The following is an 18,425-nucleotide window of genomic DNA, read 5'->3' as shown; positions in this document are numbered from 1 at the left end:
TGCCTTTCTTACCACCGACTCAACCTGCAAGCTACCTTTAGGGAATCCTCAATAAGGGCTCTCAAGTCCCTTTGCATCTCAGATTTCTGAATTTTCTTTCCACTTAGAAAACAGGCCACTCTTTTATTTCTTCTACCACAGTGCATGACCATACACTTCCTGACACTGTATTTCATCTGCCATTTCTTTATTCATTTTCCTAACCTGTATAGGTCGTTCTGTAGCATCTCTACTTCCTCAAAACTACCTGCTCCTACACGAATCTTCATATCGTCAGAAAACTTTGCAATAAAGCCGTCATCTGAGTCATTGACGTATAACATAAAAAGAAGCAGTTCCAACACAGATCCCTGTAGAACACCATTAGTCATTGGCACCAACCAAAAAAGGTTCCCTTCATTCCCAATCTTCCCCTCTTACCAGTCAACCAATCTTCTATCCATACTAATACCTATCCTGTAATAACATGGGCTCTTATCTTGTTATGCAGCCTCATGTGTAGCACCTTGTCAAAGGCCTGAAAATCCAAACACACATCTGCTGACTCTACTTTTCCTATTCTGCTTGTTATATCCTTAAAGAATTCAAACATATTTATTAGGCAAGGAAACCTTGCTGATTTTGACCTCACACGAGGAAATCTGCAGATGCCGGAAATTCAAACAACACACACAAAATGCTGGTGGAACACAGCAGGCCAGGCAGCATCTATAAGGAGAAGCACTGTTGACATTTCAGGCCGAGACCCTTCATCAGGACTAACGAAGTCAAATCATTGAGCCACATCTGGCAGGTGAATGCAGGAGCTGTGCAGAGGTTGACATAGGTGTTGAACTTGCTCCCTACCCATTGCCCACTACGAATATTCCAAAATCAGAGTGTAGTTCAATCTGCTCAAACAGCAAATTAAGTTCTACAGTCAAACTGGCCACTCAGTCCAAGAATTTAACATTTATTCAAGATAAAGATGTGTGCAGTTGTGAAATTGGGAGAAGCGTAAACCACTTATACTAAGAGTTAGCTGATATAACTAACTTTTATACATATATCTTTGCTGCCTACTTTTCTGCCTGGATCTATCCTTATCTTCTTCAAATATACTTTCTGAAACAGCAAAGTGGTTAAAGACTCCACTGAACAACTGCCAGATGATGAAAGTGATGGATTGAGCATCACACTGTACTGGGCAGGTTCAAGAGCAACAATCGAATGAAATGCAAGTAAACTATTCACAGCAACTCAACTGTTAAGACACTGCTGATTACTTGCTAGTTATTATGGTGGGGGTATGGTGTAATATTCAAGTAAGTTTGAATGAGCGAGAGCTTATTAGTTATAAAAAAAACCTGTCACAGCTTCACCACTTGTAACAATTGCCTTATCAATGTCACTAGTTAATCAGAAGGAAAAAAAATTAGGTTAATATATCATTTTGAACATGTGAGGCATAGTGCATATTATTCAACAAACCCAACAATTCACAACACCAGTGACAAAGTGTGCAGCTGTCTTCCCAACTTCTTTTCCAATTATCCCACAGTACCTACAGCAATAGAGATTAACAGGCAGTGCTACTAAAACGAATCAACTATTGGAGAAGCTTCCTGTTACTTTATTAAACCACATATCTGTGCTGTATTTTAATCAAAATCATGTTGTAACACTTACCCAACAGGCTGGTATACGTCTGGGGGAAAAGGAGATCCAGCCACTCACCAACCCCATCTCCTGTACACGCAGGTGCTGTGAGAATCAAGTTTATGCCGCGCACACACACAATATCAAACTCACACCAAATACCATTATGGAATACATTTTAAAGATTTTACCAAAACCAAAACCAAAAGAGTACTATGCGATACAGTATATATGAAGGAAAAGAAAATAAAGTAAAAGGCGCCAACTTATCAAAGTTCGGGGGGGTGTCACGTGATGACGTAGGATCGAGACGTTGGGAATCCGGCTCGCTTGTAAAAAGTAATGAAATAGGGCTTAAATGAAGAAGAGTTAATAAATATCTACTAGAAGCTATTTATAAGTAACTCAGGATTATCTTTTGGTATGGCTCCTAAACCGAAACAGAAGAAAGCTACTACTTTGAAGACTGCGCAAATCGGCGGGAAAAAAGGCCTAACCGTCTCGGTGAAGCCTCAGACTCGAGTTGGATCTCCTCCTGGCGAAGTGCATGCAACTTCTGATGATGCGGGATGGGAAGTTGCAGCAATGTCAGCGGTCTCTAAGAAGAAACGGCAAGAACAAAGCATGCACGAAGAAACAAGTATGCATGAACCGATATTAACAAAACTACAAATCCCAACTAAGGCTGGAAGTGAAACTGGAAGTGAATCAGAAGTGGAATCAGACTCTTTGGGAAATTCAGAGGAAGAAAAAGAAAAGAAGGAGGAGATTAAAGGAGACATAAAAGATATCCTGATGTATATTATGAATGAATTAAAAGCTATAAGAAGGATGCAGAATACACTCAGTAATGTGGTGGAAAAACAAAAGAAGATGGATAATAAAGTTAAAGAGATGGAAGTAAAAGTGGAAGAAAACACTGAAAGAATAGATAAGATAGAAGACAATAATCTTGCCTGGACAATAGAAAAAAAACGGATGTTGGAAAAAATAGATGCGCTTGAAAACTCTAGTAGACGAAATAATATCAAAATTGTTGGTCTTATGGAAGGTATAGAGGGAGAAAATCCAATAAAATTCTTTCAAGAATGGATTCCAAAAAGAAGGAAGCCAAGTAATTGAAATTGAAAGAGCACACTGAGCTTTAAGACCAAGACCTCAGCAAGATCAAAATCCAAGATCAATTTTGATAAAATGCTTAAGGTACCAAGATAAAGAAATGATCTTCAAGGCAGCTACTCAAGGTGCTAAAAAGAGAAATGGGCCATTGATAATAAAAGGGAAAAGAGTTTTTTTTTTTATCCAGACATAAGTTACGATCTTCTGAAGAGGCAGAAGGAATTTAATCCAGTGAAAAAATCTTTATGGGAAAAGGGCTATAAATTTTTATTGAGCTACCCAGCAAAATTGATAATTTTCCTGGATAACAAAGAAAGAAGATTTTTCGTTGACTACCAGAAAGCGGAGAAATTTGTACAAGAATTACCTGATGTCCACGAAGAGAAGTAAAGAATTATAGAAATGAAATGGACTAATGATGAAGATTGAAGCAAGGCTGGACTTGATGGACATTTATAAAAAAAAAGTTGAGGAGTATTAATTGGGAGTAGAGACATTAATTATTTTCTTTTCTTTCTTCACTAATATATTTCCTTTCTTTTTTTGTGGGGGAGCTGGAGGAGCTCCTGATCGATGGCTACGAGATTCACGTGTACAATCATGGCGATTGCCATGACCCGTAAAATGGGGGGGGTAATGTTGTGTTCTTTTTATTCGCAACATTAGTGGGGGGGTACTTTGGGGTTTTTTTCTTATATATTAGTTATCTTTCATCTATTTTTCTTCTTTTTTGCCTGGATGGTTGGGGAGAAACTCATAGCAACATGGAGAATTTTAAAGAGTTCCCAAGGTATTATGAATGATCAATTTACTTAATTTTTAAAGTTTTAATGTTAATGGAATTAATGGACCTGTGAAAAGAAAAAGAGTTTTAACATACATTAATGAAATGAAAGGAGATATAGCTTTTTTACAAGAAACACATTTAACAGAAACAGAACATAAGAAATTAAAGAGGGATTGGGTTGGAAATGTCATTGCAGCTTCATTTAATTCAAAATTGAGAGGAGTTGCAATTTTGGTTAATAAATCTTTATCAATTAAAATACAAAATGTAGTAATTGATTCTGTGGGGAGATATGTGATTATACATTGTCAAATTTTTTTCAAAATTATGGACTTTTATGAACATTTATGCACCAAATGAAAATGATGCAAAATTCATACAAGAAGTTTTTTTGAACTTGGCTGATGCACATGATAAAATATTAATAGGTGGAGATTTTAATTTTTGTTTAGATCCAGTTTTGGATAGGTCAACTAAAGTTGCTACAAACTCAAAAGTAATAAAACTAACTTTATCATTAATGAAAGATTTAAACCTGATTGATATATGGAGAAAAATTAATCCAAGAGAAAGAGATTATTCATTTTATTCAAATAGACATAAAACTTACTCAAGAATTGATTTTTTTTATTATCAAAAAATATTCAAGATAGAGTGAAAAGTGTGGAATATAAAGCAAGAATACTGTCAGATCATTCCCCCTTGATAATGACAATGATAATGATGGATAAGGAGGAATCGATTTATAGATGGAGATTTAATTCAATTTTATTAAAACGTCAAGATTTTTGTGATTTTATGAAAAAACATAGATTCAATTTTTTTGGATACAAATTTACATTCAGTTGAGCATAAAATTGTATTATGGGAAGCGATGAAAGCATATTTAAGGGGTCAGATTATAAGTTACACATCTAAATTAAGAAGGAATACATGGCAGAAATAGATCAATTGGAAAAAGATATCATAAAGTTAGAAAAAGAATCTCAAAGATATATGACAGAAGAAAAATGAAGACAACTTGTCAATAAAAAACTACAATATAATACACTCCAGATATATCGTACAGAAAAAGTAATTATGAGAACTAAACAGAAATATTATGAATTAGGCGAAAGATCACATAAAATTCTTGCTTGGCAGTTGAAAACAGAACAGGCTTCTAAAACAATAAATGCAATTAGAACAAGTGTAAATAAGATTACTTATAAACCTTTAGAAATTAATGAAACTTTAAAAAAAATTTATACTGAACTATATCAATCAGAATCACAAAATAAGATTGCTGAGATAGATAAATTTTTATCACAAATAACCCTTCCAAAATTAAATTTGGAAGAACAGAAAGGATTAGATATGCCCTTTACATTAAAAGAGGTTGAAGAAGCTTTAGGATCACTTCAGAGTAATAAATCCCCAGGAGAAGATGGTTTTCCTCCTGAATTTTATAAAAAATTTAAAGATTTATTAATTCCTCCTTTTATGGAATTAATATACCAAGTGGAAAGAATGCATGAACTCCCACAATCTTTTTTAACAGCAATCATAACTGTATTGCCAAAAAAAGATAGAGATCCTTTAAAACCAACATCATATAGGCCTATTTCTTTGTTGAATACAGATAAAATAATAGCAAAAATTTAATATAATAGAATATCTAAATATTTACCAAAATTAATACATATGGATCAAACAGGTTTTATTAAAAACAATCAGTGGATAATATAACCTGGTTACTTAGTACAATTCATTTGGCACAAAAAAGAGAGGAAATGAGTGTGGCAGTTGCTTTGGATGCAGAAAAAGCATTTGATAGATGGGAATGGGATTTTTTATTTAAAGTATTGGAAAAATATGAGTTAGGAAAATCTTTCATACTATGGATTAAAATTTTAATACTAATCTTCAAGCTAAAGTAGTTACAAATGGTCAGATTTCAACACCATTTTGCTTAACGAGGTCAACTAGACAAGGCTGCCCATTATCACCTGCTTTATTTGTATTGGCAATAGAACCATTAGCTGAATTAATTAGAACAGATTCAGACATTGGGGGCTTTAGAGTTAATCAAGAGGAATATAAGATTAATTTATTTGCTGATGATGTTTTGATTTATTTAACAAACCCACTGCAATCTTTGCAAAGATTATCTTTTAGATTTGAAGAATATGGGAAAGAATCAGGGTATAAAGTAAATTGGGATAAAAGTGAAATTTTACCCCTTACCAAAGGAAATTGTAATCAATGTTGATTAGTAACTCAATTTCAATGGTCAATAAATGGGATAAAATATTTAGGTATTTGAGTTGATAATAATGTAAAAAAATTATATAAACAAAATTATTTGCCATTATTAAAAAAAATAAAAGAGGATCTTGATAAATGGATGATGTTATCAATAACATTAATAGGTAGAGTTAATGCTGTAAAAATGAATAGATTTCCTAGATTGCAATTTTTATTCCAAACTTTACCAATACAATTACCTCAGAAGTTTTTTCAAGAACTGAATAAATATGTAAGGAAATTTCTTTGGAAAGGAAAGATGTCAAGAATATCATTGGAAAAATTGACATGTAAATTTGATTTAGGAGGGCTACAACTTCCAAATTTTAAGAATTATTATAAAGTAAATCAACTTAGATTTATTGCGTCTTTTTTTTGATTAAGAAAAACCGGCATGGATTAGAATAGCATTATATAAGATAGAGAAAACATACCAGAAGATTTTATATATAAATAGAAATCCAAATGGATACGGGAAAAAAAAAGAATCTCCTATATTACAACATTTGATTGATTTATGGAATAAGGTAAATATGGACAATGAGATAAAGAAATCTTTATTAGCAAAAAAAAACTTTAATTCAAAATAGGCTTATTCCTTTTACAATGGATAATAAACTTTTATATAATTGGTTCCAAAAGGGGATTAGATATATAGATGATTGTTTTGAAGGAGGTATATTGATGTCGTTTGATCAATTAAAAAATAAATATAAAATATCAAATAACACTCTTTTCTGTTATTTTCAATTAAAGGCTTATTTACGAGAAAAGCTGGGATAAACGATGTTGATGCCAAAACCTAGTGAAATAGAAATATTAATTCAAAAAGGAAAAATTTTAAAAATTACATCTTGTATGTATAATTTGATTCAAAAACAGACAAATCAGGAATTCATAAATCAAGACAAAAATGGGAATCCGATTTGAATGTTAAAATAGATAGAAAAAACTGGTCAAGATTATGTTCTGATAGTATGAGAAATACAATAAATGTTCGACTTAGATTAATACAATATAATTTTTTACATCAATTATATATAACACCACAGAAAACAAATAGATTAAATTCAAATATGTCTGACCAATGTTTTTGATGTAATCAAGAAATTGGTACTTTTTTACATTCTACTTGGTCTTGTTTTAAAATTCAACCATTTTGGATAAATCTAAGACTTTTATTGGAACAAATTACTGGAGTACAACTCCCACATAGTCCAGTATTATTTTTATTAGGAGACATTGAAGGGACAATACCAAAACTTAACTTGAATAAGTATCAGAAATTTTTATTTAAAAATTGCATTGGCATTAGCCAAAAAAGTTATTGCAGTTACTTGGAAATCTGATTTATATTTAACTATGGATTGTTGGAAAAATGAAATACATAGTTGTATTCCACTTGAAAAAATTACATACAACCTAAGAAATGAATATGATATATTTTTGAAAATTTGGTTCCCATACTTACAAAAGATAGGATTAAATACATAGGTCCTTTGAAGATAAAATTATAGTGGAAAGTAAAAATAAATACTAAAATTATTTTGAACTCCATGGAGCATATGGGGATCCTCCGACATCCAGGCAATCTTTCTCTTCTTTTTTTCTTTCTTTAGATAAGGGTTAAGGGGGGGAGGGTTAAGGGGAGGGGCGAGGGTTAATATTATTTTTCTCCTCACTATTTTATCATCACATTTATTCTTCGTAATTTTCTAAAAATGATTAATTAATTAATTCGATCAATCAATCAATCAGCCCGCAAGGATTCAAAAAAAAGTTCAGTCAGTTTAGTGCACATCGTTGGAGCTCAACCATCAAACCATTCGACCACTCGTCACTTTCCTTCGACCTCCATGTCCTTGCACCTGGGACCACCCTGGTGGTCGACTGAGCAGTGCAGCGCGCGTCCACCTTCTTCAGTGGCTTCTTCCCGACTCCTCAAAAGACCGCAAAAATCCCCAAGCTCCCAGCCCCACAAGATAAAATAACATTCCCCCATTGGTTAACAAATGAACACAATCCCAATATCAGCAAGTCTAAAGCTAAACAACTGCGAGAGAAAGCACTTAGCATACAAAGAAGCATTCCTACCCCTATCAAAACAAAGAAGCTATTTTGATTTACATACGCAGTAACAAAGAAAAAGAAGAAACTCCCTTTACAATATGAATCAATCCAGTTCTCACCTGCCACTTCAGGAAGAGACTTAGTGCACAGGAACCTTCACCTTCTGTTAAAATCCTAGCCATTGTCCCCAGTGATACTGAAGACTGAATGATGATTATTACTATACCCGCGCTTTAGATTGAGTATTGATGATGTGCATTATCTGAATGTTTGTATTAACCTTACTTTTGTGCCCCTTTATAAATAAAAACGTTTGAAAATAGTGACATCAGACTTCAACGGACCTCTCTATCTTTGCTGGTAAGTTATCCAGTTACGGGATACGTAACAAAAGTAAAAGACACTTTTACTTTTCAGGTTGAAGGAACAACACCTCATATTCCAAATGATGGCATGAATATCGATTTAAGAAATCAGAATCTCCAGCATGTGATGTGAAATTTGTTAACTTAGTAGCAGCAGTTCAAAGCAATACATAATCTAGCAGAGAGAGAAAATAAAATAAAAGAAATAATAAATAAACCAGTAAATCAATTACGTATGTTGAATAGATTACAAAAAATTGTGCAAAAACAGAGAAAATGTATATCAAGAAAAAGTGACATAGTGTCCAAAGATTCAATGTCTATTTAGGAATCAGATGGCAGAGGGGAAGAAGCTGTTCCTGAATTGCTGAGTGTGTGCCTTCAAGCTTCTGTACCTCCTACCTGATGGTAACTGTGAGAAAAGGGCATGGCGTGTGGAGGTCCATAATAATGGACACTGTTTTTCTGAGACACCACTCCCTAAAGATGTCCTGGGTACTTTGTAGGCTAGTACCAAGATGGAGCTGACTAGATTTGCAACCTTCTGCAGCTTCTTTCGGTCCTGTGCAGTAGCACCCCCCCACCACCCACCATACCAGACAGTGATGCAGCCTGTTAGAATGCTCTTTCCACTGTACAACTATAGAAGTTTTTGAGTGGATTTGTTGACATGCCAAATCTCTTCAAACTCCTAATAAGGTATAGCTGCTGTCTTGCCTTCTTTATAACCACATTGATACGTTGGGACCAAGTTAGCTCCTCAGAGATCTTGACACTCAGGAACTTGAAGCTGCTCACTCTCTCCACTTCTGATTCCTCTGTGAGGATTGGTATGTGTTCCTTTGTCTTACTCATCCTGAAGTCAACATTCAGCTCTTTCATCTTATTGACATTGAGTGCCAGGTTGTTGCTGCAGCACTACTCCACTAGCTGGCATATCTCACTCCTGTGTGCCCTCTCATCAGCACCTGAAATTCTACCAACAACGGTTGTATCGTCAGCAAATTTATAGATGGTATCTGAGCTATACCTAGCCACGCTGTCATAAGTATACAGAGAGTAGAGCAGTGGGCTAAGAACACCCCCCTGAGGTGGACCAGTGTAGATCATCAGCAAGGAGGATATGTTATCACCAATCTGCACATACTGTGGCCTTCTGGTTAGGAAGTCGAGGATCCAATTTCAGAGGGAGGTACAGAGGCCCAGGTTCTGCAATGTCTTAATCAGGATTGTTGGAATGATGGTATTGAATGCTGATAAACAGTATTCTGATATAGGTGTTTGTGTTGTCCAGGTGGTCTAAAGCTGTGTGGAGAGTCATTGAGATTGCGTCTGCCATTGACCTATTGTGGCGATAGGAAAATTGCAATGGATCAAGGTCCTTGTTGAGGCAGCAGATCAGTCTAGTCATGACCAACCTCTCAAAGCATTTCATCACTGTCAATGTGAGTGCTACTGGATAATAGCCATTAAGGCAGCCCACAATATTCTTCTTAGACACTGGTATAATTGTTGCCTTTTTGAAGCAAGTGAGAACTTCTGCCCACAGCAGTGAGAGATTGAAAATGTCCTTGAATACACCCACTAGTTGGTTGGCACAGGTTTTCAGAGCCTTACCAGGTACTCGATTGGGTCCTTCTGTCTTGAGAGGGTTCACTCTCTTTAAAGACAGCCTAACATTGGCCTCTGAGACAGAGATCACAGGGTCATCAGGTGCAGCAGGGATCTTCACAGCTGTAGTTGTGTTGTCCCTTTCAAAGCATGTATAGAAGGCATTGAGTTCATATGGTAGTGAAGTATTGCTGTCATTCATGCTACTGGGTTTTGCTTTGTAGGGAATAATGTCTTGCAGACCCTGCCAGAGTAGTCATGTATCTGATGCTGCTCCAACCTTGTTCGAAATTGTCTCTTCGCCCTTGAAACAGCACTTTGCAAATCATACCTGGTTTTCTGGTACAGTCCTGGGTTGCCAGACTTAAATGCCACAGATCTAGCCATCAGTGGACGACATACCTACTGATTCATCCACCACTTTTGGTTTGGGAATGTACAGTAAGTCTTTGTGGGCACACACTCATCCACACAGGTTTTAATGAAGTCGGTAACAAAAGCAGCATACTCATCCAGGTTCGAAGATGAGTCCCTGAATACAGTTCAGTCCACCAATTCAAAGCAGTCCTATAGGCACTCCTGTGCTTCCCTGTCCATACCTTCTTGGTCCTCACTGCGGGTGTTGCAGTCTTCAGTCTCTGCCTATACTCAGGGAGTACAAGTACAGCTAGGTGATCAGATTTCCCGAAGTGAGGGCGTAGAATAGCACGGTAAGCATTCTTGATGGTGGTGGAGCAATGGTCCAGTGTGTTGTTTCCTCTGGTATTGCAAGTGATCCATTGATGGTAGATGCTCAGCGATTTTTTCAGACTGGCCTGGTAACCTCTAACCTCTGATAATTTCCCCCCTCCTCCTCTCTTCTTCCATTGCCCACTCAGCTCCCTACTTACCTCTTCTCTTCTCTGCCCTGCCTATCACTAACAGCCCCCTCCCCACACCCTTCCTCCTTCCCTTTCTCTCAGTCTATTCTTCTCTCTTTTCAGACTCCTCCTTCCTCAGTTCTTTACCTTTACCACGAATCACCTCCCAGCTTCTCACTTCATTGCCCCTCCCTCAACCACCTATCATACCCCCCCCCCCAAACCAAGCTTCACCTATCACCTTTGAGCTTGTACTACTTTTCCCAACTTTCTTACTCTAGCTTCTTTTCCCTGAGGTCTCTGCCTGAAAACTTGACTATTCATACCTTTACATAGATGCTGTGGGACTTGCCTGCATTTATCCAGTATTACTTATGTGTTCCTCTGGATTTCTAGCAGCTGTAGAATCTTGTGTTTATATTTTATATGCCTGCAGTTTCTACTCTGGGTCCTTCGGAACAAACTTCAGTAGTGAATATTCAAAGGGGTTCCACTCATTGGGATGCATTGCCATTGTAAATATATCATTTTGAAAATTACTGCCTATATCCAAAATGTTAAAATTAAGTAGGTAAATATAACAACTGAAACTGTAGTTAATTGTTTATTAAAATATAGAACATTGGCTCAGAGAGTGAGAGTTGGATTCTCTTGAACATGTCCTCATTCTCTCTCCTGAAAGTTCCCTATGTGAATAAAGACTTTTATATTTCCTAGTCAACTTCCTTGTACCTCTATTTAGTCAGTCACATCACATGCACCTTTGCTGGCTTCAATCAGTAGTATAAGTTCTTATTCCTCATTTATTTTGATTTAAGGAGGCCTGTAATTTTTTTTCCTCCATGGTATCTGCAGAAGTAGTAACTAGACTGTGGATACCAAAATTCATGCTCTTTGCTTTGCAAGAAAAATATTTAAAGTTACCTGAACATTCCTGCTCCAGGGATATACGACTCCTCTTTTCTTAGTCTGGCAAGGATTACTCCTCCTTCAAGCTGCAATTTAACCAAACTCCTATCCTCCAGTACATTGTTCATAACTTGCTTATATTGCTGCAAAAGAACTCTAGCCTCCTGTAAACAAATTTAAATTATATGCATAAGTTACAAAATAAATCATTTACCTAACACTCAACAATGTTAATATAATCAAATCAATAATCATTTTTGGTAAAACACATGTCTTTTGAAGAGTTAGTTGTCAATATTATTATTAGGCTTACAGTAAAAGGCTTTCAATTTTCAAAGCAGTAAAACTAAGTTTTTTGAGGAACAAGGAATCTTCATGTTTTAACTATATTGGTACAAAAGTAATAATGCATTTTGAGAGTTTAGTCCTGGGATGAAACTGTGAAAACCTCTTGGAAAAGGATTCCCATGTCACTTAGTTTTTACACTAAACAAAGTATAACATACTTAAAATATACACAGAGAGTCCCACCCCTTCTCCAAAAATGGTTGAAATTGAACAGCTAGTGGAAAGGTCTGGGCTTTAGACCCAAGATCGGGAGTCACATCAAAAGAACATAACCACTATATTGTAAGTGTGAAACAATTCTGTGGCTGAATATATATAAAAAATCAATCATTATAGTTATCGTATTATATAATAATGTGGCAAAATATATTAATGTCATGACAATGTCAGGAAATGACCAGCACCAAGAACAGAAAGTATAACATCTTTCCCTGACATTAACATCACTATATCACCCACCACCAACATACTACAGGTTACCATTGACCAGAAACATCCATAAGTCATAAATACAAGAACAAGATAGAGGCTATGTATAGTTTCAGATTCATTTATTTATCACACGTACATCAAGCATACGGTGAAATCTATTCTTTGCATTAACAGTTAACACAACTTAAAAATGTGCTGGGGGCACATATTCCAGCACCAACAACAATTAACTCTTGATATCCCAAAACTTTTCACTAGCTAAATAGCACAAGTGAGGAGCTCAATGGAATACTAATAGTTGTCTACTGACAGTTGTGTGCTGTTCTAACAACACTCAAGAAATCCTAGCCATCACCATAAATATTCATCCCTATGCCACATGCATTGCTGTCACATGCCTGGGATACACTAACAGTACCTTTCAAACTTGTGAACTTGTGACCTCTACCACTAGAAAATACAAGCTCCTGAACGCCTGAGAATATCACCCTGTCAATTTCCCCTCCAAGCACAAAGCATACTGACTTGAAAATGTAAGACTATTTCATCACTGTTGTTTGATCTAAGTTGTGACACAGCCTAGTTAACAGCACTGTGGCATATATTCCTGAGAAAAACTGCAGCAGTCCAGGGAAATAGCTTATCATCACCTTCTCAAAGCTAACTACAGTTGGACAATAAATGTCCTTGTCAGTAATCTCTAGATACCAAAAATGAATGTATAAAAACATTTAAGCTTAATGCACATGAATATTTTAATCAAATAAACTATTATTTAGTTTATTTGATTAAAGTTTATAAAATGAAAGCATTTAACTGCTGAATAGTGAAAACTAAACTGACTTTATTAATATACCATTAATATTAATATGTCATTATCCATTGGAGGTAAAACACCTATCTGCAAAACTCTGGTTACAGTTCACAGGTTGCTATAGGTGAAAATTATTAAAATGTTTTAGAACATAAAAACTTAACAATTACCTCTGTAGTTTCTGACAGTTTACTTGATCTCAGGTTAACTATGTTACTTTGGATGAGACTATGTGCATCTTTACATCCCTGCATAAGCTGTTCCAGTTTCTGTAGGGACACAAAGTTAATAAAGAGAATTTAAAAGATACAACCTCAGTGCATTCTAAGTATCTTCCGAGTGAAATACAGAAAATTTAAAAAAGTAGAATTGTCAGTTTTATCAAGTTCAATTGCCATTCAACAACACGCATGTATACAGCTAAACAAAATAGCATTCCTCCAGGCCAATGATGCAAAACACAGTCACACACAGTACATATAAAAACATCACATAAAGACACAAAATACTATTAGCCCAGGTACATGAGTGGCATGGCCTGAGGAACGACAGTTCATGGGATGTAGTCCTGAAGTCACATTTCTGCAAGAACAAGCATGTAGCAGTTCCTCATCCCCTGCAACCACATAGAAAAGCAGCCCAGTTTGTCTTCCATGGATTGTGTTAAGATTGTATTATACACAAACTAGTTCTAGCCAAAGTACTACTTTTGATAAATGTATCAGTATTTCATTTTGCTATTAATATTAGCTTTTCAGTATTAATGAGTGAAATAACTCTTTGTAAACTTTAAAATATACTGTATTGTGTAAGCAAATTGTTTGCTCATTCATTTGAAGGAAGAGACTAATGAATGAAAAAGGAAGGTAGTTTTGGGAGAAAGGTACAGTGCGTGTTATACTTGGGTATTTGACAATGTCTCTTGGAAGACATAGTAGGGCATTTCCAGAATTATAGCCATATTTGTTTTCAGCTTTTCCACAAGAAAAGCACCACTATAGCACATGTATGAACCCTAACTGTACGTACACTGTCAGAAAGCAAGGGATGGGAATATAATGAAAATGTGATTTGTCGCATAATAGCTCCATGTTCAGATTCTGATTTCACCAGTGCAAGATGCTGATTAAAACTATACCTGCACTGCTTAATGTACCCACATAATGAAGCAATGGGTGCATTAAAGGGCTATAATTTTAATTTTATGTCAAGCCAGGAGCACATTCTGTTCAGCATGGAACTTGTAGCTTGATAAATATCATTATTTGACAGCTCAATCAGCACAGATTTTCAGTCCAATTTCTTAGCTTCTTTTGCAGAACAAAGTACCCAACATATGCAAAATCAGCTTTCTTTTTATTATGACCAACAAAAACTCTTAAGTCATTGAGAAACTTTTACAGTTCAGCACATTTTAGGATGCAAAGGTGGGCTTAGGTGGGGAGGACTTTTACCCTTCACCAAATATCAGTCTTCTTGTGAATGATGTTACTAATGAGAAGCAAATCTGATGGACAGAAAGGTCCAGAATCGCCAATGCCCCCCCCCCCCTTTTGAGGATCGCAAGATCACTATTATTTCGGGTCTGAGACCCAGGAAATGAGAGAGATACACAGCATGTCAGTAACGAGAGACACAGGAACAGCAAAGGCAGTTGTTATAGACACCGCAGAATACACAAGGTTTGGAATGTCTCCTAACAAATGCGGAACGGAACCACTGATTACTGCTATTGTCTCTTGGAGAAAGAATTGTGCTTTGAGTACTGTACTAGTCATTGAAACCCCTCAGGGGACAACCAGAGTGGTCTGGTTGAGGGATTGCATCATCCCACCTGATTGACATCTGAGACCCCGTGAGTGAGGATAAAAGAGGGGTCTGGGAAACACCCCTCATTCACACCAGGAGAAATGTACAAGACCAGTGGGGGGCTTGTGTGTGTGTCCATCCTTGCCTGGGTGATGAGTCCTCCACTGAACGGTCTAGCTAAAGGACGGATACAGATCAAGATTGTAACCAGGAAAGCCTGCAAGTTTTTCTATTTCTCTCTCTCTCTCCAACAATTGCAACACAGCGACAAACAAACAACGGCTGCAGTCTGTATGAACTGAAATGAACTTTAAATTTCCATCGGACAATTCATTATCCCCTAGACAACGATAGAGCTTATTTCTTATTGATTATTATTATACCCACACTTTTAGGTTTAGTATTGATGACGTATATTATCTGTATATTTGCATTGATATTATTTTTGTGTATTTTTACTAATAAATACCGTTAAAAATAGTATCATCATACTCCAACGGATGCCTCTATCTTTGCTGGTAAGTAACCCAGTTACTTGGCTCGTAACAATGAGCAATAAGTATTTCAAAATAGATTACTGATTCCAGATTCAAGGTTGTTTAATATCATTTCCAATACACAAGTGTAAAGAACAAAATAATTGTTACTTCAGATCCGATGCAGCACAAAAAAACACAGTAAGATAAAGAACACAATAATAAAAAAACATAAAACACATAAATACATGATAGCTTCTAAGCAAAGGTTGATTTAATACCATAAAGTGATGCTAGACTGTACATCAGGTGACCCTGACAGGAGAAGTATTCTCCTGGAACTCTGACAGCTTCATTTTAGTAAGGTAAATGTATAGTTTATCATTATGCATTGTACCTATAAAGCTTTTCAGTTATATTCCTAGTTTGCATTGAGTTAGAAGTTTACAATGCAAGGCTAATGAAGTTGTACAATTATTTTAATATCATTCCGGTTTATAAGATAATCAACCACATTTTCCACCAGTAATTCCTGCTGGGGAACTGATCCTACAATATTTACATAGAAACACAGAAAACCTACAGCATAATACAGGCCCCTTTGGCCCACAAAGCTGTGCCAAACATGTCCTTGCCTTAGAACTAGCTAGGCTTACCCATAGCCTTCTATTTTTCTAAACTCCATGTACCCATCCAGGAATCTCTTAAAAGACCCTATCGTTTCCACCTCCACTGCCACTGCCCGCAGCCCATTCCACACAGTCACCACTCTCAGCGTAAAAAAACTTACCCGACAACCTATGTATCTATTTCCAAGCACCTTAAAAATATGCCCCCTCGTGCCAGCCACTTCAGCCCTGGGAAAAAGCCTCTGACTAATCCACATGATCAGTGCCTATCAGCATCTCGTATACTTCTATCAGGTCACCTCTCATCCTCCGCTGCTCCAAGGAGAAAAGGCCAAGTTCACTCAACCTATTCTCATAGGGCATGCTCTCCAATCCAAGCAACATCCTTATAAATCTCCTCTGCAACTTTTCTATGGTTTCCACATCCTTCTTGTATTGAAGCGATCAGAACTGAGCACAGATTTCCAAGTGCTATCTGACCAGAGTCCTATATAGCTGCTTATATCGTGGCTATTAAACTCGATCCCATGATTGATGAGGGCCAATGCAACATATGCTTTTTTAATCCCAGTCAATCTGCAAAGCAACTTTGAATGTCTTATGGACTCGTACCCTAAAATCCCTCTGATCCTCTACACTGCCAAGAGTCTTGTCATTAATGCTATATTCTGCCATCATATTTGACTTACTAAAATGAACTACCTCACACTTATCTGGGTTGAACTCCATCTGCCACTTCTCAGCCCAGTTTTGCATCCTATCAATGTCCTGCTGTAATCTCTGACAACTCTTCAGACTATCCACAACACCCCCAACCTTTGTGTTATCAGTCTCTTTGAAGTAAGCATGTAAGGCATCAGCAACATGTCTCAATGTTTATAGAACATAGAAAGCTTACATTACAATACAGGCCCTTCAGCCCACAATGCAGTGCCAAACATGTACTTTAGAAAATACCTAGGGTTATCCATAGCCCTCTATTTTTCTAAGTTCCATGTACCTATCCAAGAGTCTCTTAAAAAGATTTTAAAAAATCCTGGTAATATCTGTTATAGTTATACCATATAGTTATAACTACAGTTATAGAAACTGGGAGGTTGTCAGCATTTCAGATTTGACCAGTAGGGTGTGCTCTGAATCACTAACTGGAAGCCAATCTCATCTAACGATTTTGTGTCCGGTCTGGGACACCGTCATTATTATCTGTTTAATTTAGTGGATTGGAACTTCTCCAAGAGTTTCAAATTATTGTTGGTAGTAAAGAAAACTGTCCAAAGGTCACTATGTCAAAATTCTTAATTTTTTTTCAAGAATTCCTTTTACGTATACAATGGTTTGTTAACTTTGACATATTTCAATGTGTAGAAGCTGTGTGAATTGACACCATGCACTTTTGGCAGTGTTTTCATGATGTTCTTTGAGACAAGAACCTTGTGATGCAGTACCTTATTACAAAAAATCCTGTCACTTATTTCCATAAGTTCCCATTAGGATAACTGCCATGCGAAGTAAGAGACAAGATAACAATATTTGCCACTGATCATTAAATCTACACCAGTATTCATTCTGTATTATAGAAGCATAGAAAACCTACAGCACAAAACAGGCACTTTGGCCCACAATGCAGTGCCGAACATGTATTTACTTTAGAAATGACCTAGGGTTACCCTTAGCCCTCTATTTTTCTAAACTCTATGTACCTATCCAAGAGTCTCTTAAGATACCTCATTGTATCCATCTCCATCACTGTCACCGTCTGGCCATTCCACTGTTACGAACCCCGTAACTGGGTTACTTATCAGCAAAGATAGAGGCGTCCGTTGAAGTCTGATGATACTATTTTAACAGTATTTATTAGTAAAAATACACAAAAATAATATCAATGCAAATATACAGATAATATATGTCGTCAATACTAAACCTAAAAGTGCAGGTATAATAATAATCAATAAGAAATAAGCTCTATCGTTGTCTAGGGGGTAATGAATAGTCCGATGGAAATATAAAGTTCGTTTCAGTTCACACAGGCTGCCGTTGTTTGTTTGTCGCTGTGTTGCAATTGTTGGAGAGAGAGAGAGAGAGAGAGAGATAGATAGAAGAATGGGAACAGTTACCGCTATTGTTTTTGCCAACCTTCCTTTATGATTTTGATCCGTCGGTGTCTCGTTGTTGTGGCCGTTCAAGTATGACCTCTCCTTTAGCTAAACCGTTCTTCTGTGATGAGCCCGCCACCCGGGCAAGGGAGGATGCACACGAGCTCTCACCGGCTTTC

The 18,425-nt window shown here is 36.4% G+C and overlaps 1 protein-coding gene across 1 annotated transcript in view; it reads right to left on the bottom strand.

Moving 5' to 3' along the window:
* The window catches only part of plekhg4 (pleckstrin homology domain containing, family G (with RhoGef domain) member 4), a 176,607-nt gene that overhangs the window by 105,839 nt on the left and 52,343 nt on the right, over positions 1-18,425 (bottom strand). Inside the window, exons 9-10 of the mRNA XM_059992425.1 lie at positions 13,410-13,508; positions 11,661-11,809 (exon numbers count right to left, since the gene is read on the bottom strand). Of these exons, the coding sequence (XP_059848408.1) occupies positions 11,661-11,809; positions 13,410-13,508 (248 nt within the window). The remainder of the gene's footprint in view (positions 1-11,660; positions 11,810-13,409; positions 13,509-18,425) is intronic.

This window comes from Hypanus sabinus, chromosome 17 (genome assembly GCF_030144855.1).
Source record: "Hypanus sabinus isolate sHypSab1 chromosome 17, sHypSab1.hap1, whole genome shotgun sequence".
NCBI lineage: Eukaryota > Metazoa > Chordata > Chondrichthyes > Myliobatiformes > Dasyatidae > Hypanus > Hypanus sabinus.
This window is presented reverse-complemented; position numbering and strand designations above follow the sequence as displayed.